The 26374-nt window shown below is 43.1% G+C and overlaps 3 protein-coding genes across 7 annotated transcripts in view; 1 reads left to right on the forward strand and 2 right to left on the reverse strand.

Annotated features, from left to right (window-relative positions):
* Positions 1–2758: 2758 nt before the first annotated feature.
* fbxo45 (F-box protein 45) lies at positions 2759–6338 on the reverse strand. Of its 2 annotated transcripts, none has more exons than XM_062521540.1 (3): positions 5827–6338; positions 4362–4739; positions 2759–3735 (listed from the first exon to the last, which is right to left on the reverse strand). In XM_062521540.1, the coding sequence occupies exons 1-3, from the start codon at positions 6142–6144 to the stop codon at positions 3550–3552; spliced, it is 882 nt and encodes a 293-aa protein (XP_062377524.1). In that variant the 5' UTR covers positions 6145–6338; the 3' UTR covers positions 2759–3549. The 2 variants fall into 2 exon arrangements, with proteins under 2 accessions (XP_062377524.1, XP_062377526.1); XM_062521542.1 differs by having other exon boundaries at positions 4383–4739; positions 5827–6337.
* A 598-nt stretch (positions 6339–6936) lies between these two features.
* fam168b (family with sequence similarity 168 member B) lies at positions 6937–13355 on the forward strand. 2 transcript variants are annotated; one of them, XM_062521420.1, is made up of 7 exons: positions 6937–7079; positions 7994–8072; positions 8237–8317; positions 9013–9155; positions 10675–10855; positions 11417–11541; positions 11988–13355. In XM_062521420.1, exons 2-6 carry the CDS (start codon positions 8003–8005, stop codon positions 11527–11529), a joined length of 588 nt encoding a protein of 195 aa, XP_062377404.1. In that variant the 5' UTR covers positions 6937–7079; positions 7994–8002; the 3' UTR covers positions 11530–11541; positions 11988–13355. The 2 variants fall into 2 exon arrangements, with proteins under 2 accessions (XP_062377404.1, XP_062377405.1); XM_062521421.1 differs by having other exon boundaries at positions 10678–10855.
* A 2431-nt stretch (positions 13356–15786) lies between these two features.
* Positions 15787–26374, reverse strand: part of arhgef4 (Rho guanine nucleotide exchange factor (GEF) 4) — a 100815-nt gene continuing 90227 nt past the window's right edge. For all 3 annotated transcript variants that reach the window (XM_062520684.1, XM_062520683.1, XM_062520685.1), the window contains 8 exons: positions 26120–26314; positions 25660–25839; positions 25152–25384; positions 24652–24781; positions 24399–24530; positions 23298–23541; positions 20586–20663; positions 15787–19711 (listed from right to left, as the gene is read on the reverse strand). In XM_062520684.1, the coding sequence (XP_062376668.1) occupies positions 19554–19711; positions 20586–20663; positions 23298–23541; positions 24399–24530; positions 24652–24781; positions 25152–25384; positions 25660–25839; positions 26120–26314 (1350 nt within the window). In that variant the 3' untranslated portion in view covers positions 15787–19553. The remainder of the gene's footprint in view (positions 19712–20585; positions 20664–23297; positions 23542–24398; positions 24531–24651; positions 24782–25151; positions 25385–25659; positions 25840–26119; positions 26315–26374) is intronic.

The following is a 26374-nucleotide window of genomic DNA, read 5'->3' on the forward strand; positions in this document are numbered from 1 at the left end:
AAAAAACACGTCGTTTTTAAAGGCAACCACATTCCAATTTGGTCACGAGCCATTTCAGCACAGGCTAACGCGCGCACCGGTTGAGACAGATGAGGCTAGAACACATGCCATGGTGATGATTAAAGATAACTACTGAGGGTATTTTCAGAATGTGTAGCTCATCAAAGATTGCCTTCAATTCTCTGCATGATACTATATCTAAGGCACTTTAAGAATAACTTATGGTGCCTTAAACCGTCATGTTCATAATACAACTTGAGGCATCAAATTACCACTAAAACCAACAAGGGTGTGCCCCATGTCAGCCACTACTGGTTCTGCACATCAGATACAAGCAGAAAGGAAACCACTGAAGGCTCACACACCCTTCCTGCCTGAACTGAAGTTGCAATGCTATCACTTCTGCCCTGAGCAACTGTCAAAGTTGCACTTTAGTTTCCAGCTTCAGTTCAGTAGCCACATGTAACACTTAAACCCCGAAAATAAATACTGCTCAAGTGTGAGGTCACTGGAATGTCTTTAAATGTCCTGGACTGTATCTACATAAGTAGGTCTAAAGCAAAGTACTTAAACTTTGGACTGTTTTGGCCAGTAGAATAGATATAACCCATTGGGTGACTTTACCATTAGAAACATTTCTCATTATAGGCCTACTCTTGAAATTCCTGTGTGCTCACATTTGGCTCTCTTAGCACCCCCCCCCCCCCCCCCCCCCCCCCAAAATGCAATGGACTGCTAAATAAATAACCTACAAGCCTGCCCTCTATGCTGAAATTCACTTGAATAAGAGCACTCTATTCAAACTGTCAGCCGTGATTGGTAGGCCATGCCACTGTGAGCAAGCAAGCCTTGGAGATAACAAGAAATAGATGCAGCAGGACAACAGATGAACACATTAAGCTGACAAATCTAACCATCCCTGGACTTGATCCAACTATTCAGGGAACAACAGGGCATATTTCTAAAAACTTAAACATTTAAGCGCAATATCATGTAGGCATATATCAAGTCGTCATTGTAAATTGAAACAATGATTTTGTTCTTTATGAGGGGGTTGAGTTTATGATTTTCGTATTGCAAAACTCAGTGATATTGTGCAACCCTTAGAAGGCCTTTGGGGCAGTGTGCATCATCATGTGACGACATCATTTCCTGTCCTGTGTTGCATCCCAAAACCTTCGCCATGTCACACTGCATGTATTACTCATATACAGAATATCTTGATCTCCATTGAAAGCATGAGCCATGTCTGGTTTGCACCGGTCATGCAGACTGTGTAAATGCCTGCTAACCCATTCATCAATACGTAAGAGACTTCATGCACATACAATGCAGAAAATGTCACACAAGCCTTGGTATTCAGCTTACACCTGGTCAGTTGACCCTTAGTGGTCAGATAAGTCCTGAGACCTGTGTTGATGTGTATGACAATGTGGTTGAGGAAAGATTACTCACCTGCCTGCAGCAGTAGCTGTCAGCTTAAGACTGCCATCACAGACCAGTATCTTATCTACCCGGGGGTGCGAGACGGAAATATAGTCCTCTGAAGTTTATAACTGACTTTCTTCCTAAAATGGAGGTTGTTTTGAGAAAAACCCACGCAGAGAAATGTATGTGTTTCTTTTTCCGTGGAGTTTTTAGCTGGCATGAATTCAGTGTCAAACAGAGGTCAGCATAGGTCAACTATGACTACATTTGACAACATATCTTTTAATCAGCATGATGAATACACACTAACTGAATATGGTTTTCAATATCTGACATTCGTTCTCTTGAAGGTGATTTGAAAAGCAATCTGTCTAGTTCAACACCATCAACATGGTTGTGAATGTGTTTGGCAGGACAGTACACTGAAAGTAGTCCTCAGATGACTGAGCATCTTTGCGACTACTGAAGAATAAAAGGGCTCTACCTTGTGGATGTTCTCATAATTGCAGAGGGCTGGAGCATTAAAAACATTTTTTTCCAAAGGACTGGCCAATGTCACATAAAGAAAATGGCCAAATGTGCAGGTTTTTACATTTTCCATGATGTTTCTGCAAACAAAACAAGCAAATCAGTTTAAGTCTACCAGGGGCAAGCTCAATCTCATAATATTTCACACTGTTTTGCTAGTTACCTGATTGAACGCCATGTTTGTTTGAAATGGTGTGTACTGGAATGCCACAGGCTTTGAGGTAGTGGGTATGTTAGAAGTACAAAACCCACTGTATTTATATATATATATATAAAAAAAAGTCTACCCACCAAAAGACATTTACAGATAAAAGATCAGAATGAAAAGTTGGAAACAGAAAATGAAAAATATATATAATAAATACATAGGCCTACACCAATTTCATCAGGCTGGGGAATTTTTTCAACTGTGCTTACAACGAACAACAAATTGTCCAGTGCACCACTGTTTTTCTTTAATCAAATGCTCTGCAACGTTTTGAACTTGCCCCTGTTCAAAGGATGGTTAAATAATAGTAAAACATCCCTTTAATTAACAAGTGTAGTGGGGCGACCGACGACCCTTGATCAGGTCAAATACAATTCCAGGCATGTGCATTCTCAGCCAGATTCAGATGATTATTAGGAAGACCAAGAGTTGGTTACCCTCTGCCTTGTACAAAAAATGGACATACATCAGGCCAGTTATGGCCAGTTATTATGGACACACACACACACGCACGCACACACACGCACACAGGTACCCTCTTCCACTCTTCCCTTGTATTAAAAAAGGACAAGTCAGTAGAGGCCAAACCACATATCAGGACTGGCACCATTAGACTTTATTCCCGAGGTAATAGGGCCTCGTTGATATCAAGGATAAAATCTAATCAATAAATATATTTATGTACTTATGCCCGTACTCCACAGCAGAGATGTACAGTTACATACAACACAGCACAACCTCTTCCATCCGTGCTTCCTCTACACAAACAAAAACAGTTCAAGAGGCTATACTGCATGCAACTGCTGGCCTCTTACACTGAGATTCAGGTGACACGGATATTATTTGTGTTTGTCTTCTGAACGGGTTGAAAACATAATTTTGGCATGAAGTCATCCCAGGTTTAGTTCTGCGCAATAACGGTTTGTTTGTGCTATGAAATCAAAACACCTTGTGTTTTCACATTAACTGAGGCCAACACCACCACCTATGACAACTGTGTAAGGGAACTGCAGTGCATTATAAAAACATTTGCCACATATCCAGTCTGTTTTGGCTTTCGTTTTTGACAGACGTAAAACTGACACGTAACCATTTTCCATCAGCGGTGTCCTTTCATAAGTTACAAGAAAAAATATATATACAAGAAACCATCCCAGGCAAACAAGATAAAAGAGTCCCAGCAGCTCGATTTTGGTACGTCGATTGATAAACTTGTGAGTTGTTCAGAAAAGCCTGCATCCAACCACCTCCCTCCACCAGCCAAAGGTCCAGGGGAGCTCAAGTTCACTCCTGTTGTGGAATGTGTCAAGAGTTCACGAAGTACCACCCCTCCAATGGCACAACCAATCAACCATCAATGCAGGACCCTCCTACTGTGTGGCAAGCTAGCCATCCAGAGGCTTTCCCAGGTACACCATTGTCACTTCAGTGTTGCCGTAAACGGCCGAGACGGCCGGGAAGAGGCAGGCTTTGGGAAGCCCGCGGAAAGCCACGCCCAAGAACTCAAAGCCTCTTTCAAATGACAAGGTCTTGTCGTCCATGTCCAGGATTACACGTATCCTTTCTCCTATCTGGAAGACAAGCAAACAATATCACAAATTAAAAGGATAGACAGAATGGAATATTAAACAGCTAATAACTTCCCGAGTGCAGAGTAGTGGTTCTGAACCGATGTGCCGAGGCAAAAGGAGGTGTGCCATGGAATTTTGAGAAACCCAATGTGCTTTTATACAGGCTCGTAATCAAAAGGCAGGTGTTATAGGGTAGCCTAATAGGTCACATATACAGTATGAAGCTCAGTCAACATCGTGCGGGCATATACCTATGACAATGGTCTCAACTCATCAAGAACCAACACCCATGTTACAACTTGCAGGAATGTGTGTGAAATACTTCATAATCAGCAATCATAAGTCAGTGGCTTGGCGCATTTTGGTTTGCCAATTGCTGTGTCTTTGCCCCAAAAAGGCTGATAATATAGTGTAGAACATCTGATAATAATGAATTACAGCATGCTGCTCTGGCGAAAAATGAGTAATGCGTATTACAGTACCAGTCTGTATTATCTGATAGTATTAGCAGCTGAACAGTAAGAAGATCTTACTGTTATTAACAAAATGCACATGTTGTAATCATGAAATTGTTAAATAAGTTTATGTAAAATATCTGTAAACATGTAAAATATCTGTAAACATACTGTATCTCCACTACATCCCACCTGATACTTAGGTGCGTTGTTGCATTGTGGGAAGTTGCCGTTAACTTCTCCGTTATGAAGGAGGTTGTTGTCCACCAAGTTCCATCCCCAACTCTGATCGTCACTCCCCAGCAGAGCGACATAACCTTGGCACTGCATGGGGGCCCGCTTGGTGGCGATGCCTATAACGGCCACGGTTCCCAAAGGTCCCTCCCACCAAATCTCCCAGGCATGTCGGCCCTCGGTGAAACCAATCTTCCCGCGGGCACCATCGGTGCTCTGGGCGATGGGGTTCCGATGAAGAGTGAACCCATTCTTCTTCACGTAGACGTTCCGCGAGCAGTCATGGGAGCTGAGAGCATGTTGCAGAGATTTCAACTGGGAAGAGATGAAAGTGAATTTACAGAACATAGACTGCTAGACAACGTCATATTTACCACTAAGTAATATAATAGCTGTCCACAAACTACCTGTCAGTGGGACTCTGTGGGACTGCTTGTAAGACAAAACACTGTCTGTTTCTTAAAGTCAAAGTGGGACCCTTCCAGGCTGCTATTTGAAGGATGACATCATCAAATCCCACCAAAGTACAGTTCCAATGTCAAGCATCATGAGAGTGAATGTAAACTATAGTGCACTTCTCTCTTTACAATTCTGCTTAATAGTTTCTGCTCTGTGGTTGACTTTGCCAAATTAATAAAAAAAAGTTTAATTTAATTCATTGACTTGGGAGAATGACAGTGGTGCATGATTTTCAACAACGCACAGCTGCAGATTATTGGATACTCGGTCGTCTGTTCCATCCAGCCTTGCTTCGACTTTGAGACTCGGCAGGGTTTAGTTCTACCAAGCATGAATCCTCAAGGATCCTCGACTTTGAGAAACAGCCACTGAGTCACTCCACTGACAGACATGATGGACTCATGACTAGGCATACACCTCAAAGAGACAGGATAAACAAAAGGGTTGCCAAACATGATGCTCAAGCTCCACTGTGTTTTTACTGCCGGTTTCTTTTTAATAATAGGGGAAACCAGTATTGGAGCCTGAAGTTGCAGAGTACTCATGCTTAGGAAATAGTTATAAGCTACGTTAACCACTGTTCTCAGTTTTTACAGAATCACTTTCGGCCGATTAAACAGAGTTTAAATTGGATGAGGTCATTTCTTTATAACCATTCCCGTAGATTCCGCGAAAATGTGCATGCAACGTTAAGCTAATTACCAAATACTATCCAGCGTCATGCTATGGTTAAAGCTAGTTGTAAGCTAACGTAGACAGTTAGCTTAGCTGAGACCGTCAGTTAGCTAACTGATGTCATTGTGGCCAGGCTAAACTAGCAACAAATCTCAGCTCTCTCTCATTTACAAGCACCGTTGAAAGACATCTGAAATCTTTACATAATGGCACTCATGACTTGTGTAAATCATAACAGCGATTAAACTATTTGCCTTGTTGACGTTACCTTGTCCTTATAAGTTGGTATGTTGCAGAGAATGTCAGAGCGAAGAGCCTCCTCAGTGAGGGAGCGAGTGCAGAGGCTCCGCCACACCTCACTGTTTTCATCTGCTAGGACACTGTTCCAATGCCAGCAAACTAAAGTACAGCGCATCAAGTCCGGTAAATCCAGATAAGAGAACAAATGCTCCAACACCCGAGATGGTAACCTTCCTGCTATGCCCACGCACCCACCGACTGCGCCAGAGACAAACCCAGTCGAGCTACAACTTGCAGCTGCAGCACCCATGCAAGATGACGCCCCTCCGCCAACCGCTCCAGACATTCTCTGATTGATCGATGTAACTAACCGATAATATTTGGCGGATCACACCAACATCTAAGTCGAGAAATCATGGATTAATCAGAGGAGGATTGCTCAGATCCAGACTAAATTATGTCGGTTCTCTTCATAATTCAATGGACCTAGCCCGCTGACAACAGCGTGAGGGCTACGGACAGGAAAAGGGACCAATACAAATGTATGGGAATACAAGACAGGTCCTTTGAGTGTATATACGGAAATAGAGAGCCAAATAACCTGATCATGTTTGTCATGTGACAGTGTCATATAAACCTGTTTTAAATATTTTTAAACATATTGTGATTCAAAAAGAAATTATTTCACGCGCGGTTATTTCTAATGACTTTCTAAACTTTTATACATCTGCAAGGGCCTCAAGAAGGACAACCCTTTTGAGCCCTTCTAGAGAGGGGCTCTGCCTATGGGCTCTGCACGGGCTTTCTTTTGCTTGTGTAGGCTACGCATTGCCCAACTAAATGAATACGTCCCCCCAGTACTGCCAACAAACATTAAAAAATAATTTGCGTTAATTTGAAGAGAAATGTATTAGAAAAGCAAATTCCATTGTCAGAGTGGCAATGCTCCATTTAGTACTGGAATAGATTTATTAGAGTGAAAGTTCCGAACACGAACTGCTCAAAGCAAACATAATGTACATTAAAAAACATTCAGAGTTCAAAGCGAAATGAATAGAAGTGAATTTTCCTACCCATATCATGTGATACGGGTGTAATCGCGGTTCAGCCCTGTGCAGCCTCAATGAACGTACTCGGAAGTGACGCCCGTTGCTAGAGGCTTGTTGCGCAGCATTCCCAAAGAAGAGGACAGAGAAAGGCAGTGGAACGAAAACATCAAATTGATATTGGACAGTTGTATTTCAGGACACAGTCGCTGTCATTAATAACACGTTTACGGCCGTAAGTAACATTCATTATGATCATATTATAACACAGCTTACTTTGCCTTTACCTGTTGCAAAGATCTATTATATCGAGATGGATGAAGGGTGAATGAGATAACCGGGGACGACGAGATGCTGAAGCAGCTCTGCATTGCAATGCAACGTCTTTGCGCGGCCTATGTCAGGCGATGGATTTTCGTTGCTATTCATAGATGGCAGAACACCTTGTTTTATTGTCTCTGATGTTGATCAGTTACCTTACCTTTAGTGACTGTGCGATACGTTAAACAAATCATATCGCATGTAGTATAACGTCAGTTTATGGACTAGGCGAGCAACGTTAGCAATTCAGCTAGTTAATTGAAAGCCATGCTTCGATTCCACGCATGGTAACATGTATTTCTGGTCGACTCTAATGCTGCAACAAGAAAATACAGCGATGTTTTTTTTTCGTTTGACCTCGTCACCTTGTTGTTTTGCTGGTCACTTTAAGCTGAACACGGCTCAATTAACCTTTTAAAATGGCGCCAGTAACGTTATGTGTTTACTAGCTAACGTTAACTCTTTTTTTTGTAACGAACATAATATGCTCATTTGCTAGCTTGTTTTTGTATACGGTTCGGATGACCAGTCCTTTCGTTGTCTGTCCAGAAGACTGACCAATACTGTACGTACTGTAACTGTTTTTTTTCTATCTGTTTGTTTACGTTTCGGATGGTAGGCGACACACAAATTAATCGATTTTCAGTTGTTACTTCGATTTGCCAAGTAAAGGTCAATAAGCAGGAATATTTTTTTTTGCCTCATGAGTCGTTACGTATTTTTGAATACCCCAAGTTGGCCTTTGTGTAATGCAGAAAATATAGGTTAGGTAAGTTCCTATGGTATTGTGCTATTGTCTCTCACTTTCTGTTTCACTTTCTCTCCAAGGATTGAACCATGAATCCAGTCTACAGCCCTGCACCAACAGGGGTCCCATATGCCAACGCGAAAGGAATGGGATACCCAGGTAAAAACGGAATTCTAAAGTTGTTCGTTGTTTTGATCCTGTATTCTACAACCATTTGAAGTTGCCCTGAAGTGCTAGTCCATTTGTATGTCTTTGACCTTGAAGGTATGTCTACATTGCTATTGTCAGATCTAGCTTTGAACTTCATCTTTGTCTCTCTACAGCAAGCTTTCCTGTGGGTTATGCTGCTGCTCCACCCTTTTCTCCCAATATGTACCCCGGAGCAAATCCTGCATTCCCAACAGGTAACAGACTTAGCCCTAAGGGCCATAGGTACTGCATGAGAGAGTTGTACATGTCTAGATGAAGACGTGCCTTCTGGCTCAGTTGCCCTTGCATCAGAGTTTCATCACTCTGGACGTTGCAGAACTGCAGAATGAAGGGGGAGAACGGAGAGAGTATGCGGGGTATTTGGAGGCATGCTCATGATTTTAGGATGAGTAAGTCAAAATTAGTTTGCAGCTGTCTTATATAAACCCTTTCAATCTGTTCCTGGAGGGTTTCTAGTGGAACCGTTCAAAACAAAGGCAGATACTTTGATATGATCAGATCATGAATCGGAATTTAGTTTAATGTTCTACACAAAAGTCTTCAAAACTTGTTTTTTTTATTATTATTTATTTTTTATTTGTCTCCAAATTACCATTGGCTCAATGTCATTTTCTGTACCACCAGAAACGCCTTAGGAATAGGAACACACAATATGAGGTTGAAAGGGTCTACTGGCTACTTTTGTACTTTGCTGCCACAAGTATTGGACCATTCCACGATGTGCACAATAACAAGAGACAACTGTGCAAATAAGATACCCTAGGAAATTTCCATAATCCTAAGCATGTGCATGCCGACCCAAACCACACCTTATAACATTTGTTCTCCTTCCTCTCCTCTTGTAATTCATGTCCATTATTGTGCTTGGTTTTTGTTCTTGGTCTTGAAGGTTATGCTCCAGGGACACCGTTCAAGATGTCGTGTTCTCCCACTACTGGTGCTGTCCCGCCTTACTCCTCATCTCCCAACCCGTACCCTGCAGCCATGTACCCAGTGAGGAGTACCTACCCACAACAGAACCCCTATGCACAGGTGAGTGTCAGCCCAATGTGTTTCACACACAATAGGGTTGATGGACGTCACACATATTCACATGCCCATTTTTTTCCCTCTCTCTTTGTGAATGTCTTAGTCATGTTCTATTGTCAAGGCCAGATGAATGTGTCATCAGTGAGAGGGGAGGATGTGCTTTCACGTTTCTGCTTAAGTTTTGTTCCTGTTCAGACTCTAATAGTGTTTGGTCAGTTTTTTTTCTTCTCATCTTATGATATTATCCTGCACTATTCATATAGCCTGGACCCACCTACTTAGATCCTCTTTCAGGGAGACCTTGTCTGGAACACCATAGTTCATAACTGAACTGATTTTCCCTCAGAGGGGAAGACAAAAAACAAAACTTGTTGTGATAAACAGAAGCAGCAACACCTGCAAACATCAAAACATGCAGTTGGAAAAATGGTTTACTGCAAAGGTAGACCCACATACATTGTTGACTGTTGATGCTGTTTATTGTCCGTTTGTAAAGTGTAGGCGAAATATGAAGGAAGGTTAGGAATTTCTGATCAATATGATTGGTAAGGCTGGATCAATGATTTCAAAGATTGTTCCTGTCGTGATGCAAGCTGCAAATGTTTCCTAATCAAATCACCAGATTCTATTCACTTTGTGAATGAGTTTGGATATTTCCAGGCTACTATTCATAAACATTCACATTAAACATGAATGCATATGATCAAGATGTAAAATGAATTATATTAGGTTCAATCTTTGCACCGTTTGTGTTAAAGCACAGTGGTATTAATCATTACAGGTTGACTTGTGTGATATGAACGATCAAGCTCTGGCAAGATGCCTCATCTCAATTTAGCTCAAGCAGTCAAGTCACACGTGTATTTTTTGGGTGTTGAGAGAGGATGCTCTTCAGGGCTTTGACTGAATTAGATATCTTCCTTTCTGAAGTGAAAGCAAAGTTGGCACTGCGGTCGACTCGCGCGTCTTGGGCTAACTGCATGCTCCACTGGTCTTCCGTCTTCAAGCTCCGGTCATACTGATAATTCTCATCATTTTCACAGCTGGATATTTTCCAATTACACGTCTTCACCAGGGATTCAGTCGGTGCAATGTTCAGGCTTTTAAACTGTAGCCGCCTGTCATCGTAAAAGCAAACACCATCTTATTCCTCTGTCAGTCCTGTGGCGGGTTTTGTTTGCGTTACGGCCGTAGCCCATCAGAGCTGCCAGCGGGTTTAACATGCGTTTGTCTCAAGTGCTGCTAGGGTTCCGTAATCAGCCAGATGTGTCGGTCGCGCTAATGGAAGGCACTTTTACATTTGCCCAGCATGCATTCTCCTCAGGACTCCAAACGCACAACCTTGACATTGCCAGGACTTTGCTCTAGCAATGGCCGAGCCTACAGTAATGGAATCTCTCTCTCTGTCTCTCTGTCTCTCTGTCTCTCTCTCTCTGTCTCTCTCTCTCTCTCTCTGTCTCTCTCTCTCTCTCTCTCTCTGTCTCTATGTCTCTCTCTCTCTCTCCCCCTTTCTCTATTACAGCAGCAAGGCACTTACTACACACAACCCCTGTACGCTGCTCCACCCCATGTCATTCATCACACTACAGTGGTGCAGCCCAATGGGATGCCAGCTACCATGTATGCCCCACCCATCGCTCCTCCCCGTCATAATGGTGTTGCCATGGGAATGGTAGCAGGGACCACTATGGCTATGTCAGCTGGTGAGTATCAGGTTCAGCACCTATACATGTTTTTATCACTTGTAGTCTGTGCAATGTAAGCACTTTGTAGCATCTGATAATTTAGGTATATGTTTCAATTGAAAAATGGAAGATGGGCAATATCATAGTTACTACTCTGTAATATTGCACCAATACATACGATTTATATGGCAGCATACAATCTTTCTGTTCTAAATAGTGTTCTGAGCACAAAAACACTACAAAAGTAGGCCATTAGGAATATTAATGTACATGCTTTGAATCACTGAAAGATTTTTTGTGTGTGTTGTATTGATAAAAAAAAAAGCAGAAAAAAATGCAGTGTACAAGATTACAAGTCATAATCACAGAAGTGCTTTGCGACAGCAGTGTGAATGTAAAGTCACCAACTGCACGCATTGGGGGGAGACAGCCAGAATTTAGTCTGACTGAGAATGTTTAGACTCTAACGTTGGAATCTAACGTTACACTTCTCGTACGGAGCCTGCCATTCTGATGAGCCAAACACGTTAGTTATCTAACACCTTAGCTATCTAAAAGTTACTTCCATCCTCTCCTCAGGGACCTTGTTAACGACTCACTCCCCCACTCAAGTGCCCCCTCACCCTGTCACGATGCCCACATACCGACCCCCTGGCACACCCACCTACAGCTACGTGCCCCCACAGTGGTGAGCATATGGCACGGTAAGCAGCCCTCTTCTTCTTCACTATGCCAAGCTTACAGATGATTTTTCAAAGATGTCTAGAAATGGCTTGCACATGAAAATGTGGACCAGTCTCAAATAGTTGTGCCCAGACTTTGGGCAGGGGGTAAAGCTAAGATGGTGAGCAGTAAGTGGTTCTCTATGGCATGGAAACAAAGTCAGCTCACTATAATGAGAGTGACTGTCTGCTGATGATGACAGATGGCAAGTATTCCTATGAACTTGGGCATTACTGTTTACACTATACTCTTGTAGATGATTATAATTGCATGTCATTACATGAATCTTGGAAGCAGGTTTAGCCATTTAGCTTGGCCTGCTTGAAGCATAATAGTGCCAGATTTGTGAAATTATAATGGAAGTTTGAATTCTATAAAAATTAAGAAGTTTTAGTTTGTTTATCATATTTTCTCTTTTTTTCCTTAGGTCAGAAGATGGTAGATATGCATTCAAAAAGTCCAGTATTTGACAATAGGTGCTGACACTGCACAGTGTTATCTGACCAGTTGTTCTTACTCGAAAAATAAAATGTGAATCTTAATCTGAAGATCAGCAGAAACGAGAAAAAAAAAAGTATTCAAAAAGACCATAAGGAAAGGGATGGAGTCTTCCCTTCAACACTACATCTCCCAGCATTGCTCTCTCCCTGCCCGCAGCATATCTTACGTCACATGACTAGGTCTCCATGGAAACTTGTGTTTTGTGGACTTGTCTTGCAATTTTTTATATTTCTAAACACTTCGAAGTGGTGCAAAGGGAGTTTGAAAAATTGTTTTTATTTGGAATCCATATATCCAGTTGAATGCATGTATATATTGAAAATTAATATTAATAATAATAGTAATAATAATAATGCTAGCTCAATCTACCTGCCATGACAGATGCAACATTGTTGTCCAAAGTACAGTTAAGTAAAAAAAAAAAAAAATAGGGAGAAAATTAACTTTGTATCACACATGCGCAACCTCTGGAGAAATATACCATGCAAAATGCAGTGAAATATCGTTCAAGTCTTTACGTTTTGGGAGAGGGGTGTGGGTAAGTGGCTTTGTTTTTCTTTTATCTTTTTTTTGGGGGCGGGGGGAGGCACACATGTTGCTAGCATGGTTTCATTTCTTTGGGTAGCGTTGCCTTCATGTGGCTTTCTCTGGCTATCTCAAGGGTAGACGGTAAGGCCTTTTGAGCTTGTGCCTCTGCTTTCGATAAACCGCAAACACTCCCATTCCAAGTCACCATACCTTTATGTTTTATTTTTTACCCTCAAGAGTATTCGGAACAAAATATATGTTTGTATGTGCGCATGTCTCAGTGCCAGTTTGCCTGTGTGAGTTTTTTTTTTTGTTGTGTGTCAAAAAAACAAACAAAACAGTGGAATAGGCCTTGTGGAGTTGTTTGGTTGGTTGGTTGAGTGCGTGTGTGTGTGTGTGTTTATGCCTTACTCCCTGTACCTTTGCATTGGTTTTTGTTGTCACGTCCCAAAGCGATAAGAATCATTGCGAAGCAGAAACTTTTTTGAAATTAAAATGTATTTTTATTTTATCTCAATTTTATTTGGTCAATAACTTGACACTACTGAAAGACAGATATCTCAGATTGGAGTTGTTGAGTGGAAAAGGGCCCTAATGTTACATTGCTTTTTTTACCTCAAGGTTGCACCATAACTGACTGATTTTCATCGTCTTTTTACTTATGCGTATTGGTTGCCTATGTCACCTCAGTTAAAGAATGTTTTGTAATGTTTTTGTTTTGTTTTGTATTTTCAAGAAAGACCAAAAATAAATACAATTATGAGAATTGTGGATTACTGTTAATGATTTGTGCAATAACTGGATTAAGGACCCTTCAAATATACAACATTTGTAAGACATCGTGGCAAGCTTTTTAAAGTGTGTGTGTGTGTCGGGTGCTCTGGTATAGGGAAGTTAAATAATCCAAATCAAATGATAAATAACTCCATGCATTTCTACATTTTCATTTTTAAAAAGTTACGAGTGTGTGTGGGGAAAATAACATGGGGAATTTGAATTATCGCACCTGTTAAACTTTCACAGGGGCAAAGAAATCAGCCATGCATGACGTTCTCTACACTTTTGTCCTCTGCCTTTGAGTGGATACTGTGATCTTCGGTACGTTAGGACGGCACACTTTGATATTTGCTACACCAGAGCTAACTTATAATGCAACTTGCCATAATAGCTTCAGTTAACACCAAAATCTCCTTATATGGGCAAAGGAGGCAGCTTTGGTTTCTTTTTGTAGGCGAATTTCAGAGGTCTATGGCATAAAATACTTTAGGCCTCTGAAATGCTTGAGGCATGCTCCTCCATGAAGAACATTTGGGAAAATATGCCCTTAAATGATGACTTCTGGTGAGGCCGGCTCTATAGGCAGGGGCCTACGAGACATGCTATTACCAACAGTCAACAGATTAATATGCTGACTTGGAGTTGGACTCAAAAAGTTACAACTGCACTTGTCAAGCGGTACAAAGTGTCTCTTACATCGTCAGTGCATGCTTAGATTGAGCAATGTTGCAGGACCACATAATAGGTCCCATGTGGTCCTATTGGATGATTAAAGTTATCAATATTATCATTCACAAGTCTGGGCAAATTCACGATAAAAAATGTTTTCAGCAATACATGGGGCAACTTGTTGCAGGCCAACCATAACCGGTTTCATGTGTTCCAATTAGATGTGTATAAAGTTCTCAAAAAATTGGTGATTAAAGTTCTCAAGAAACTTGAGGTTGGTGTGTGTGTTCTGGCTCTGGATCATCTCCCTGAATCTCAGTGTTCTGATCAACAACTCTGGGCAAATGACAAGTCAGCACCAATCAGGGGCTGCATTGATTGTTTTGCACGTTTATGATGTCACTACAACTACAAAAATACACACCTACAAAGTATTTTGATATAAAGTATGAGGGCATTTTCTTCAACAACTTGAAATACAAACGACAACATACTCTATTGTATTTGAGATGCTTATTTTGAGATGCTTATACATACACACATGGGCAAGTGCAAGGGCTGGGAGATCCTTCCAGACTGGATGTTGGTCATTGTGTTTCTGTTACCCAGAAAGTGCCATGCATTGTCGATACCCCAGTCAAATTTTTTTTTATCAAAATATGGCTGTAAAATGAGTGGAGATTCTTGGATGTTCAATACGCAGGTTAAGGTTCAAATGCAAAAAATGGCATTACAGAGAGTCAATATTAGGAGCCCAAATGTCCCATATATACGAATTCATGAACACAAGGAGTGATATGTTTGTACATTTTCTTAATATTACATAGCCCCTTTCTTCCCTTTTCCATGTCTATCTAATGAAATTGATTTGGGATGAATAAATTACAACCATAACTATGAACAAAATTCTATGCATTGTTATAGGAAAATAAGTCCAGATAGTGGCCAAATTGTATTTGTGTAAGTTCAGTGCAATCATGTAAAGAGCATTGAAACCAAAACAACGGCTCTCTAGACTATGACAATTCTTACCTGGAGGTCCCTATTTATTCCTCCTCTTCCTTTGCCTTTCCACCTGCTATCCCTGTCCAATCACCATGCTCTCTCTCTCTCTCAGAGTGACAAACATTAGAAATATCATCAGTAAAAAGGAGGACTGAACATCTAGCCATTTCTGATCTTAATGGAAAATCAGGAACAACTGACTAATCCCTTGGATGCCCTGTACACAGTGCAGGGGTTTGCAAATTGTTTGTGGGTTTTTCTCAGATATGTCAACACCAAAGGCTAAATGTGTGTATGTTGGTTAACTAAAATTTTCATTTCATTCAAGCCACAGAGTTCCTAGGAAAAAAACTCAACCTGTTTCAACAGCGTCCCCCTCAAAGTACGAGTACGAGTTTTGACATGAATATGTTTTCAAAACAATCCATAATATAAACATACTGTATATTATAGGTGATCCCTTCTCTGCAACTGATTCAAAATACACACCATAAACTGTCATATGTTCATTTAGTTCTTTGTTGGCAGTTCTGTTCATTATATTGAGTGTCACTTGGCATTGTAGGCCCCAATATCTCAAAATGTTTCCTTTATACAAACTTGGAACACATTACCTCAGCTGTTTTGGCAGAAATGCAGGGCATCATGAGATTCAACTTCTTTGTTGTCTTTTAAAAACATTATTCAGTGAAGTGGCATCAGCTCTGGCCCCAAGATAAATCACCAAAAAGTGAGAAACACATCTCTTAAACACTTTAAATGGTTTTATTTCCCCATTATTTTTGAGTGCATATGTAAACAACCATACACATACAAATATTATGTACAAACACGGTCTTTTATCTCTGTTTTGTAATTTAAACAAACTATACTTACATTTTCACAAGTGCCAAACTCCACTCAGGGGGTACACTGCAACAGGCAGTAATTGGCATTCTCATACTTTTCAGTGTTTTTTTTTTTCTTTTTTCGCATTGTAGGTCAGTTACAGTCATGTATTAAGCAAAATAGCATTATTTGAATGTAGAAACAGGTAAACGATTACTTATAGGCTTAAAGAAGTAGATGGTTTTTAAATCTCAAATGAGACAAAAATGTATGAGTTTAAAAAAATGCCTTTACATGCTCGACCAATGACCACCGTAGAGACATTCTGAAGAAATGCTGTTCTCCAGTAGTGGGGGTTTTAACATATTTTTGTGCCAATTTTCACTGAAATATAATTTCAAGATCACTTCTCTGCTGAACCTGAACCTTCAGATGAATTGCCCAAGGGATATGACTGTCCAGACCTGACCATCAGGATCAGGGTTTCAGCGAAAAAAACTTATATCTCTCTGTCTGATCCAGTCCAGGTCTTAGCGGGGTGGGGAGCAGGTTATAGGAAACGGTTTGAAAACCAGTTATACAACATGGCGAGCCATCGTTTTCTTGGGGGTTTTTTAGTAATGAAAAGCAGTAAAATGGAAAGGAGCTACCATAAAACATATTCTCCACTAGAGGGCAGAATGTAGCCACAACAGAAGCAGCAGGTGACGTCAGTGTAAAAAAAGGGTAACGAAAGGGGTACGGCTCACAAATGGTGTCCACAAATGAAGTCGTTTCATCTGGGCAAATGGTTTCGCGGACCCTGCTGTTGACTGCAGGACCACAAGCAGGAGTGAAGGTGTGATGAGAAGAGGTAAAGGTGTTGCACATGATTGACTTTGTAGTACACACAGGAACAACGCAGATCGCTGGTGACAGAGAACAGAGGGATGACTAGTGAGAGCTTTTGGAAACTGGCCTCTTGTGATGACCAGAGGGGGTGGTCTTCCTGTTCACACGCAGCAGCAGGGGTGTCCGTGGGGAGTTTAGTTATTAGAGTCAAAGCCTTTCTTTTGGATATTCATGGTATATGCCACCATCATCATCACACACACACACACACACACACACACACACACAGACACACAGACACACAGACACACAGACACACAGACACACACACACACACACACACACACACACACACACACACACACACTCACACACCTGTTCCCCTTTTGGGCTGTCTTGTTTTTTGGCAGCAATACTGTTCCCAAGGGGAACACAATTAGAAAGGCTCACAGCTTGGAAGAAAACCAGGGACAAAAAAAAAAAAAAAAGAATCCCATCAAAAAACAACCAAAAACTAATTTCACCTCAGGCTTGGCTTTGTCTCTCAGGTCTGTCTGTGCACAGCAGGCCCTATTTGCACATTCAACACTCCCAATACACAGATCTGGGATCAGTACTGGTGTGTCCTTCATGGGTCATCCTACTCGACAGTTTATGGGCAAACTGAAAAAAGAATCCATTGTATCTTCCCCACAAGAATGCACAAGCAATTTCAGTTTTATGACCTATTCAAAAGATGTCATCCATTTTGTTTTGCACAAGCGGCGGTTCAGTACACTTGGAATAGTAGAGGGGGTGATTACAGAATATACAGACTTTTTTCATATGGTGTGTAATTGACTGCACTTACAAGAGAAGAATGGAGAAAACCCAAGATGATGTACATCCGTATTGTGAGGAACTGAGAATGGGGCCTAGTCATAGCCTGACAGGAAATGCAATAGTCCCGAGTCTTGACTTTGAGCGCAGCGCTGATTAAAATATATATATTCTGCTTCGCAAAGATCAGAGCATCAAACGTGGTTATGGGCTTGCAGTCCACCTAACCTAGTTTCCATAAATTCTTCAAGAGTCTCTCTCCATTCGCATTGTCAAGAGCCGGCAACAAAAGCAGCAGTTAGTTTTTGTGTTTGTTTCGTATTTTTTGTTTCTTTGAAAATCTTGTGTGTCTTTGTCACAACAAACATCGTTTGATTTGTGGCGGCAGCGGAGCGCGTATTCATCAGGGAGTCGAGTCGGTGATGCTCAATAAGAGATTTCGTCTCCAGGGAAACGGGGGGATCTATGAGGGAGGAGGTGACGCAGACTGGAGGACAGTGTGAGATACAGACATTATACCTCCCCTTTAAAAAAGATAAGCACTATCAGTATACCAAAGCAGGCACATTCCTCTCTGGTACAGCATACGGAGGACAAAAATGTACATGGTATTCAGACATTCGGGTATTATTCCCAGGCTGCTGTCGTTTCTTGTCGTATTAAGCATTTTTCTCTGGAAAAAACCCCCCCCATCATCCATTCAGACCATGTGTCCTCTTAACCATGGCTTAAGGGGAATAAAACTGCTAAATCACACATTTGCCTTTTTAAAGAGATCTGTGTGCTCTGCACAAAACGACCACCCCAATCATATTTCCTTTTTTTTTTTTTGTTGTGGTTTGTTTCTTTGTGTTCAGCAGCGCTAGGAAAAGCGGGCTTGGGCCAAGACTGGGAGAGTCATGTTTGGATAACACGCTTTGTTGAAAAGCAGTCCATGCATAGCTATATGATCCAGGAGACACTTCAAAATGGCACTTCCAAAACGAAGTTATAATAATAATAATAATAATAATAATAATAATAGTAACAGTAATAATAATGATCATAGTAATAGTACTAGTAATAATAGGCAGAGGGCACTCAGAGAAGAAGGCTAAAGGAGGTGCAGATGACAGAGAAGGAAATGCAGACAGTAAGAGAGATGATGGGTTTGATCCGCACCAAGTCACCAAGCCGTGTGTTCTCAGTTATAGTATCATCTTTGGGTTGTACAGACTGCCATCTACATCACTATCCATGTGGCTAATTGAAATCAGATGGTACCAGACATGGTGCAAATGTTCCGGAACTGAAATAATTACACAGATCGTGATGCCCCTTTTTAACCTTTTTTTCCACAGCTGACATAAGAACAAACTTAAATTAAAAAAAAAAAAAAGCAAATGTCTCTGGCACTGTGAACAATTGGCAACTGTTGACACAAAACAAAACAAAACAAACAAACAAACAAACAAACAAACAAACCAACCAACAGACAAACAAGCGGAAACGGTAAAAGTAAAGAAATGTTTGTCAGTCTAGTAATCTTTCAAAGATAGGGCTGCTGTCGAGTCCCCATAGAGTCTGGCAGCCGTAGTAGTATTAGTACCCATTCATGCTGTTCATAGTTCATAGAGAAGAGCGACAGTCTCCAGGGTAAGCTCTCCCAGAGGATACACGCAGTCTATGTCCATGTCTGATTGTAACCAACCTATAAAGTGCTTTCTCAACAACATAAAATTAAACATAATCATCATCGTCTTCTTCCTCTTCTTCTTCATCACAAACACCGTCACCATTGCTGTCATCTTCATCCTCGGTATCATAGCAACAGTTGGTCATTTATTTTGGAAGAATGACATGAGCGAACGAACGAACGAACGATCGAACGAACGAACAAACGAATGAACGAAAAACGGAAAACCCAACGAAATGTAGCAAAACAGAAAAGGAGGATAAAAGGTACGGTTTAAGTTCAGGCACGAGCTAAGTGAGCTCTCCACTCTATCTCCACTCTCTCTCCACTCTCTCCTTCTTCGCTCTCTTCATCCTGACTTCACTTCTTGAACGGCGTCAGTCTGCCGATGTTGTGCCAGAAGTTGGAGGTCTTGCGCTTGGGCTCGGCCAGCATGAAGACCTGCTGCTGGGGCACAGCAGAGGGCAGCGACGGGTGCTTCTGGCGCAGCAGGAAGTCGTAGTAGGGTCGGGTCACCGCTACAAGGAGGGGACGAGAGGGAAAAAGTTAGCCAGACACAATGCTGTGTACCATAATTTCACAACTATTAGCCGCGGTTTATACATTGATTTTGCAAAATTTCTTTGCTATTAATTTGGTAAAGTTAATATGGTTTTCTTTCTTTTAACTTCCACAAAACACTGTCCCGTGGCTTATTCACAATGTGGCTAATACACAGGAAATTGTACTTGTACTGTTTAAAAGAAAAGACTTTAAGAGATCTATCTCAAACACTCTCAGACTCTGGTTACATTCAACATATACACAAACTCTGCTTCAGTGTTTGATGACAGGGAGTTTGATAGATGATGCAAACAAACACAGATCTCGTCTCTGGCACCACAATAGAGCCGGGCGGGAAAACCCACGTCTGAGAAACACAAGGTCCCAGACGGCGGGCGGCTAATCCAGGGGTTGGGGCTTGGGGCTTGGGGCGTGCCAGGGCTTTGTCCCGTGCCCGCGAGCGAGCGGAGCAAACCTCAAAGCCGGAGTACAGAATGCCCTTGATCCCATGATGCCCCAGTGGGCTCCGCTGGGGCATCCTTGTGCCAGCCCGGCAGTGCCAGTCTTTTCACCACCCAGCCGCTGGCAGAGTCTACACTGCCACATGGCCACACACACACACACACATATACACACACACACACACACACACACACACACACACACACACACACACACACACACACACACACACACGGCTATGGTGGTGGTGGAATGGATACTGGCATCACTGAGGGACAAGCGCTGGGGCAGCAGGTGGTGGCCAGAAGGGAGCAGGTGCGCTGGACCGGACACTGATAAGGGCAGCGTGACGGAGGAGGAGAGTGTGCTGGCGCATTCTGCTCTCACCTTTGGGCTTCCCGCTGGGATGGCTTTTGCTGGCATTCAGCATGGCCTGCTTCTTCTGGACCTCCGTGATGGAGAAGCCTGGAATAAAAACGGAAGGGAGGGAGGAATCAGACATGAAAACAAAAACAAACAAACCTCTCAATGAGATGATAGATGATGTTAGAATGATACAGATTTGTTGGGCACAAGAAGCTGTACAAATCTACTTTGTAAAAATGAAGTCATGCTTTATCCAGTAGATGCGAGACATTTTGCTAACGAGCTCCGGAAAATCTACATTGTTTACGATACGATTGATTGTGGAGCCTGATACTGACTCATCGTCTGAAAGCTAGAGGGAGAATGATTCATCACATGGCGAGCTACTTTGCGAGAGGCAAACCCAAACCCGCACCACATAATCAGAACACTGCTCTTCAAAAACAGCAACATGAAGCTGCCTTCGCTGCTTCACAGACTGATAGGAAGTAACGAGCGGCTTCTTGCCGCGGTCAGGTGGAACAGCCAGATGTGCCGCTTCAGTAGCCTGGGTGCCAGCCGAACGTAGCCCCGCCCACAACAATTGAGGTCGGGAAGTTTGGTCTGCCATTGCTCTGTTGTGGTGCAACTATGCTTGAACGAGAGCTGTTCGGACCAATCAAATTGTCAGGGCGGGCTTTATACGACGATGGACAGATGATCAACAGTAACGTAATCAACCACATCGCCAAAGAGCGCTTGGGTTGAATTCGTTTACAACAAAGATGCTGCTCTGATAGGTTGTAGGTCTATCCAATTGCTGGAATGGAGCAGTATCAGACTCAGATTCCGATTAGAATTTTGAGTATGACAATGTCAGGCTACTGCTCCAGAGGACGCAGCGGTCTGCCCCCTGCCGCGCCAGTGGTGGGAACGCGCCCAGCCAATCTGCACTCCAGTGGCAGTGGCTCTGCATTGGGGCTAGACAGACACCCCTCTCCTCCTCATCTCACGCGACCAACCATCCACTCAACTCCCCACCCCACCCCACCCCACCCCACCCCACCCAAGCCCAGCCCAGCCCCACATGTGCAACCCCTGGTCTGGCAGCAAGCTCAGCTTCACCGTCGGTGCATGAGACGGATTTATGGACGCCTGCCCGCTTATCTCCCAGATCAGGCATGTTAATCCATTTCTGCTGCTGCCAATTACAAATTCTCTGACCGGCGGCCAAAAGCGGGCATTTAAGTATTAACACGAGTGGATTTCGGAGCCGGCCAGGAGACGAGAGAAGAACGAGCGGTCGGTCACGTTTTGACCAGGGCCTGATGTATGACCTATCCCAGGAGCGAGGCGGCCGGCTCGTTTGCCTCACATGCAGAAGACGTGATGAATGATCTTACGAACTCTTCTAATTAACGTAAGTGTGTTTCTCCTTTCTCACACCCTCCCCAGTCCCCTCTCTCCTCCTCCTCCCCATCTACCCCCCCACTCTCCTGCGCTGGCCTTCAGACGTCTCCTTATTGAGTGCCCATCTAGGGGAAGGATTAGAGTGAACCGTAATGCGAGGGCAGTGCTCGGAGGAGGCCCGTAATGGGATGAGGTGTGTGTGTGTGTGTGTGTGTGTGTGTGTGTGTGTGTGTGTGTGTGTGTGTGTGTGTGTGTGTGTGTGTGTGTGTATGTGTGTGTGTGTGTGTGTAAGCCCAGGCCCAGACAGCCAGGAGAGAGCTGTACTCCATCACCACCGACAGGGCCTGGAACTGGGTTGCACCAACTAAGAGGAGGCTAGTTCTCTCTGCACTACACAGAAATCTCAAGTACTTATAAACACAGCTGGTGAGCATCCATATGATAGCACATAGTTCATTTAGCTATACCCTAGCAGAGGGCATATATTTAAGATTCATCTGTTGGCTCACTGCGCTCGATAAATCTAGAGCTGACACCATGTATGTTTAAACTAGTATACTGTAAATATGAAATGCTGATATGAGGAGAGTATCTAGCACTGCACAAACATACAACTCCTGCCCCTGATTCACCTGAAAGTCAAGCCGTGCTAGAACTGAAGCAGCCCACGAATTCTGTTTACTGCATTACATTAATTTATGCACTAAAGGCAATAGCAATGTGTCAGCTAAATGACTAAACACAAATGCAAATGAACATTTAGCACATGCTTTTATCCAGACCAACCTCACATGGAGAAGCGTATATTTCATGACTATGTGTGCTCCATGTAAGTCAAATCCATTCCTTAAATTAGGGTGACCAGACGTCCCCCTGTTTCAGTGTTTCAGGGGACAGACCCCAAAAAACTACCTATGTCCCAGTTTTTCGAAGATAAAACTTGTATGTACTGTATTTCAACCAGATTGATAGTCAAACTGAAAATGTCCTAGTTTTTTTTCCACATTTTTGGGATTATGTCTCCGGCTTTGGTCTCGGACATCTGGTCAACTCACCTTAAATGCTACTAGCAGCAGCACAGCAGACACTTACAGTACATGTAGCTATTGAGCTACTGACATAGTAGGTGCCTCTCATGTAAAGTTTATACGTCCTCCCTCGCTCCTCGGGCCTCGATCCTCACTGATCTACATAAAGAATGATGGGGCGGCAACAACGATAGTCTATCCCTTCGTCTATCTTTCTTTATGTAGATCAGTGAGGATCGAGGCCCTAGGAGCGAGGGAGGACGTATAAACTTTACATGAGAGGCACCCAGTGACTGGGCATTGGCCGGCGGCTCACCTGTTTCCCTGTCGTGCTGCACCTGGGTGCGCTCGTCGGCGAGGGCGCGCAGCCACCGCTGCTTCTGCTCGGGCTTCTTGGCGCACAGCAGGTGCACCTCGTCCCCGCTGGGCGAGCGCAGCTTCAGGGCGTTCTTCACGCTCACGTTGAAGTCCTTGTCCTTGCCGTCCTCCACGTCCAGCACCTCCATCTGGTCCATGTCCATGCGGCCCTTGTAGTAGAGCATGTCTCTGCGCAGGAGGTCCTGGGACGCAAAAAAGCAACGTGGATTAGACTCTTAAAGCAGAACTATGCAAGATTTTTTAGCTTAATTTGCCTTAACTAATCAGCTTCGGAGTCATTAGAATGGTTATTTGACTTATTTCGGTTCCCCCTAGCGCCTCTGAGTGAACACGCATGCAAGTTGTAGTAGAGCATGTCTCTGCGTAGGAGGTCCTAGAACGCAAAGCAGCATCGATTTTTTTTTTTTAGTACATATTTTTGGGCTTATATGCCTTTAATCAGATAGGACAGTATAGAGACAGACAGGAAGTGAGTGGGAGAGAGAGTTGGGGTGGGATCCGGAAAGGACCACAGGGCGGGGATCGAACCCGGGTTGCTGGCGTGCGGTGCAGGTGCCCCAGCCAGTCGCGCCACGGCTGGGGCCATGGATTAGACTCTTAATGCAATCTTGGAGATGAAGCGCTTTGAGGGATGGGTCTGGTTTTGTTTGAATATAACCAGATGATGAAACTCATTGAAATGAAAAAGGGTTCTTCTGAAAGATAAATATGTCTGCCCTTGAGTGAAAAATGAGAAATTGCTCATAGAAAATACAGTAGCTACCCGCACCACACTCTGCATTGTAAAGTACACACCACAGAGCAGATTATGTAAACTGGGTAGATAAATCTGAAATGTAGGCACGGGTAATTAATGGCCAACCTTTCTAGCAAAAAAAAAAGTCACTTAGAGTCACTTGAGGCTGCTGATTCGAAAGTAAGCAATCACAGTGTAGTGGAGAGCTACAGCACTTACACAGGCATTTATTTCCATTCGTTAGTCTCAAGAGAGGAAAACGTTGCAGTCCCTGAAACAGCAAGTGAACACGTGACAACTCACCTTCTTGCAGTAGACCATCTGATGATCGAACAGGAAAAACATGCGCTGCTGGCTCTTTCCTTGTGGCTGTGAGATCTTCGTCAGCTCCCCTGAGAAGATCAGATCTGAACTTCTAGTGAGGACGTCTTCACCCTGAGGACACACCCACACACACACACATAACTACCCAAGGATCAAAGGCAACATTATTTCGTAAATAAAACCCATAATCATTCTGATCATGTTTGACATCCCACAATGATTTGTGCTCTACCTCCCAGTCTTCTATGGAGCTCTGCCACTGGGCAATTTTGTCCACGTTCTCCAGACGCCGTTTTCTCTCGTTGATAAGTCTCGCCACGTTCTTCATGGCATTTAGGGCAGCCTCCACATCCGCATAGTCCCTAGAACAAGTCAAGAGTAAATGGTAAAGCATATATTGTATTTACTCTAAATCATTGACATTGAACTCAGTAAAGACTTCATTGGGGCTGTCTACTTTGAATTTTATTATTGCTTCACAAAGCAGTATAAATTCATGGTAGCTAGATAGATAGATAGATAGATAGATAGATAGATAGATAGATAGATACTTTATTGATCCCCAAGGGGAAATTCAAGACTAACTCAATTCAACTAACATCTTCCTTCAGATGCTAGACAGTCAAAACTACTCTGGTATTGCAATATGTCGTTTTAAAATCCCAGCAATATGGCCCATAGCCAAAGTTGTCATTTTTTCATCAGTCTTGTCATGTGTGTTGGGTGAAGTACCTGTGCTGAGGGTTGGTGTACTTGAGCAGCTCGGCCAGCTGCAGTGGGTACTTGCAGATCTTCTGCACGGGCGTCAGCAGGAAACCGTCCAGAGAGATGTCAATCATCTTCTGAAGCAGGCGGCACGCCTCAAAGAAGAACACGAACTTGTTGACCTTCATCAGTTTGGAGAGCTGGAGGCAGGCGTTGGGGTGGTTGTTGCAGTACTCCGAGTAGATCTGGAAATCTGTTTGCTGGAGGTGGACAAGGACATTTGTGTAATAGATGGCTTATATAAGTAATGGAACGGTAATACATGCGTACAGTGATTTCCTGTGGATTAGCCACATTGTGTATTAGCCGCAGGACAATGTTTTATGCATGTTAAAAGACACAAAACCATATTAATACCTTATTATCTGCCCCCATGTATTAACCTCATAGCTGAAGAAATATTGCAAAATCACTGTATAAGCTGCGGCTAATAGTTGGGAAATTACAGTAATATGGGATCTGGCCTGGTGCTTACATGCTCGAGGAAACACGAGCCGATTTCACTGAGGTGGGGCTCCTCTTTGTTGAACTTCTTTTCCAGGCCTTTGAGGAACTTCTTCTGAAACCTGTAAATCTCCTCGATGTTGCCAAATATGGTCCTCAGCTGGTCCTCAGAGAACATGTCGGTTCGCTTGCGGCACTGTTTGATGTAGCCCTGTGGGGTGGGGCAACCAAAGACCCATGCTTTCAATTCCACAGTCCAGCAGACATGACATTTTTGGCTTTGGTGAAAAAAGTTTGTGTATCTAAAGTGTATCTCAACTAATCCTCACAACTCTGGCTGCCACTTACTACGGTTACCATCCCATGCAACTTACCATCCCAGGCAAAGGGACCAATCACATGAGTTTAAAATGCTTGTAAGGTGAAAAGTCTGCCCAAGACTATCCCAAGAACAAAACACCTGCAGACAGGTAAGACAGGCCAACACACACCTCGCAGATGTCCTTCAGGTGTTTGATGTAGTCTCGCTCCGTGCTCATGATCTCGTTGATGACGTTGGTCCTCATCTGCTCCTTGCAGGGCAGGCCGGGGCCCAGCAGCAGGCCCACCCCCCGGCAGTCCTCCTCCCGCGCCTCCTCCAGCTGCGCTAGGTACTCCTCCATGGGCTCATCCTGGTTCACACGCAACTGTGGAGAGGGAGGGAGGGAGGAAGAGAGGGAGGAAGGGAGGTAAGGAGGAAGGGAGGT

The sequence above is a fragment of the Sardina pilchardus genome, chromosome 19, assembly GCF_963854185.1.
Source record: "Sardina pilchardus chromosome 19, fSarPil1.1, whole genome shotgun sequence".
Classification (NCBI taxonomy): Eukaryota; Metazoa; Chordata; class Actinopteri; order Clupeiformes; family Clupeidae; genus Sardina; species Sardina pilchardus.

Bases quoted from the DNA above. Each gene is read 5' to 3' on its own strand.
- fam168b (XM_062521420.1), top strand. From the start codon at position 8,003: ATGAATCCAGTCTACAGCCCTGCACCAACAGGGGTCCCATATGCCAAC. The intron at 9,156-10,674 runs GTGAGTGTCAGC...TCTCTATTACAG, and splicing joins AACAGAACCCCTATGCACAG to CAGCAAGGCACTTACTACAC. The intron at 10,856-11,416 runs GTGAGTATCAGG...TCCTCTCCTCAG, and splicing joins CACTATGGCTATGTCAGCTG to GGACCTTGTTAACGACTCAC.
- fbxo45 (XM_062521540.1), bottom strand. From the start codon at position 6,144: ATGTCTGGAGCGGTTGGCGGAGGGGCGTCATCTTGCATGGGTGCTGCA. The intron at 4,740-5,826 runs GTAACGTCAACA...ATCTCTTCCCAG, and splicing joins TACCAACTTATAAGGACAAG to TTGAAATCTCTGCAACATGC. The intron at 3,736-4,361 runs GTATGTTTACAG...CTTGTCTTCCAG, and splicing joins TGGGATGTAGTGGAGATACA to ATAGGAGAAAGGATACGTGT.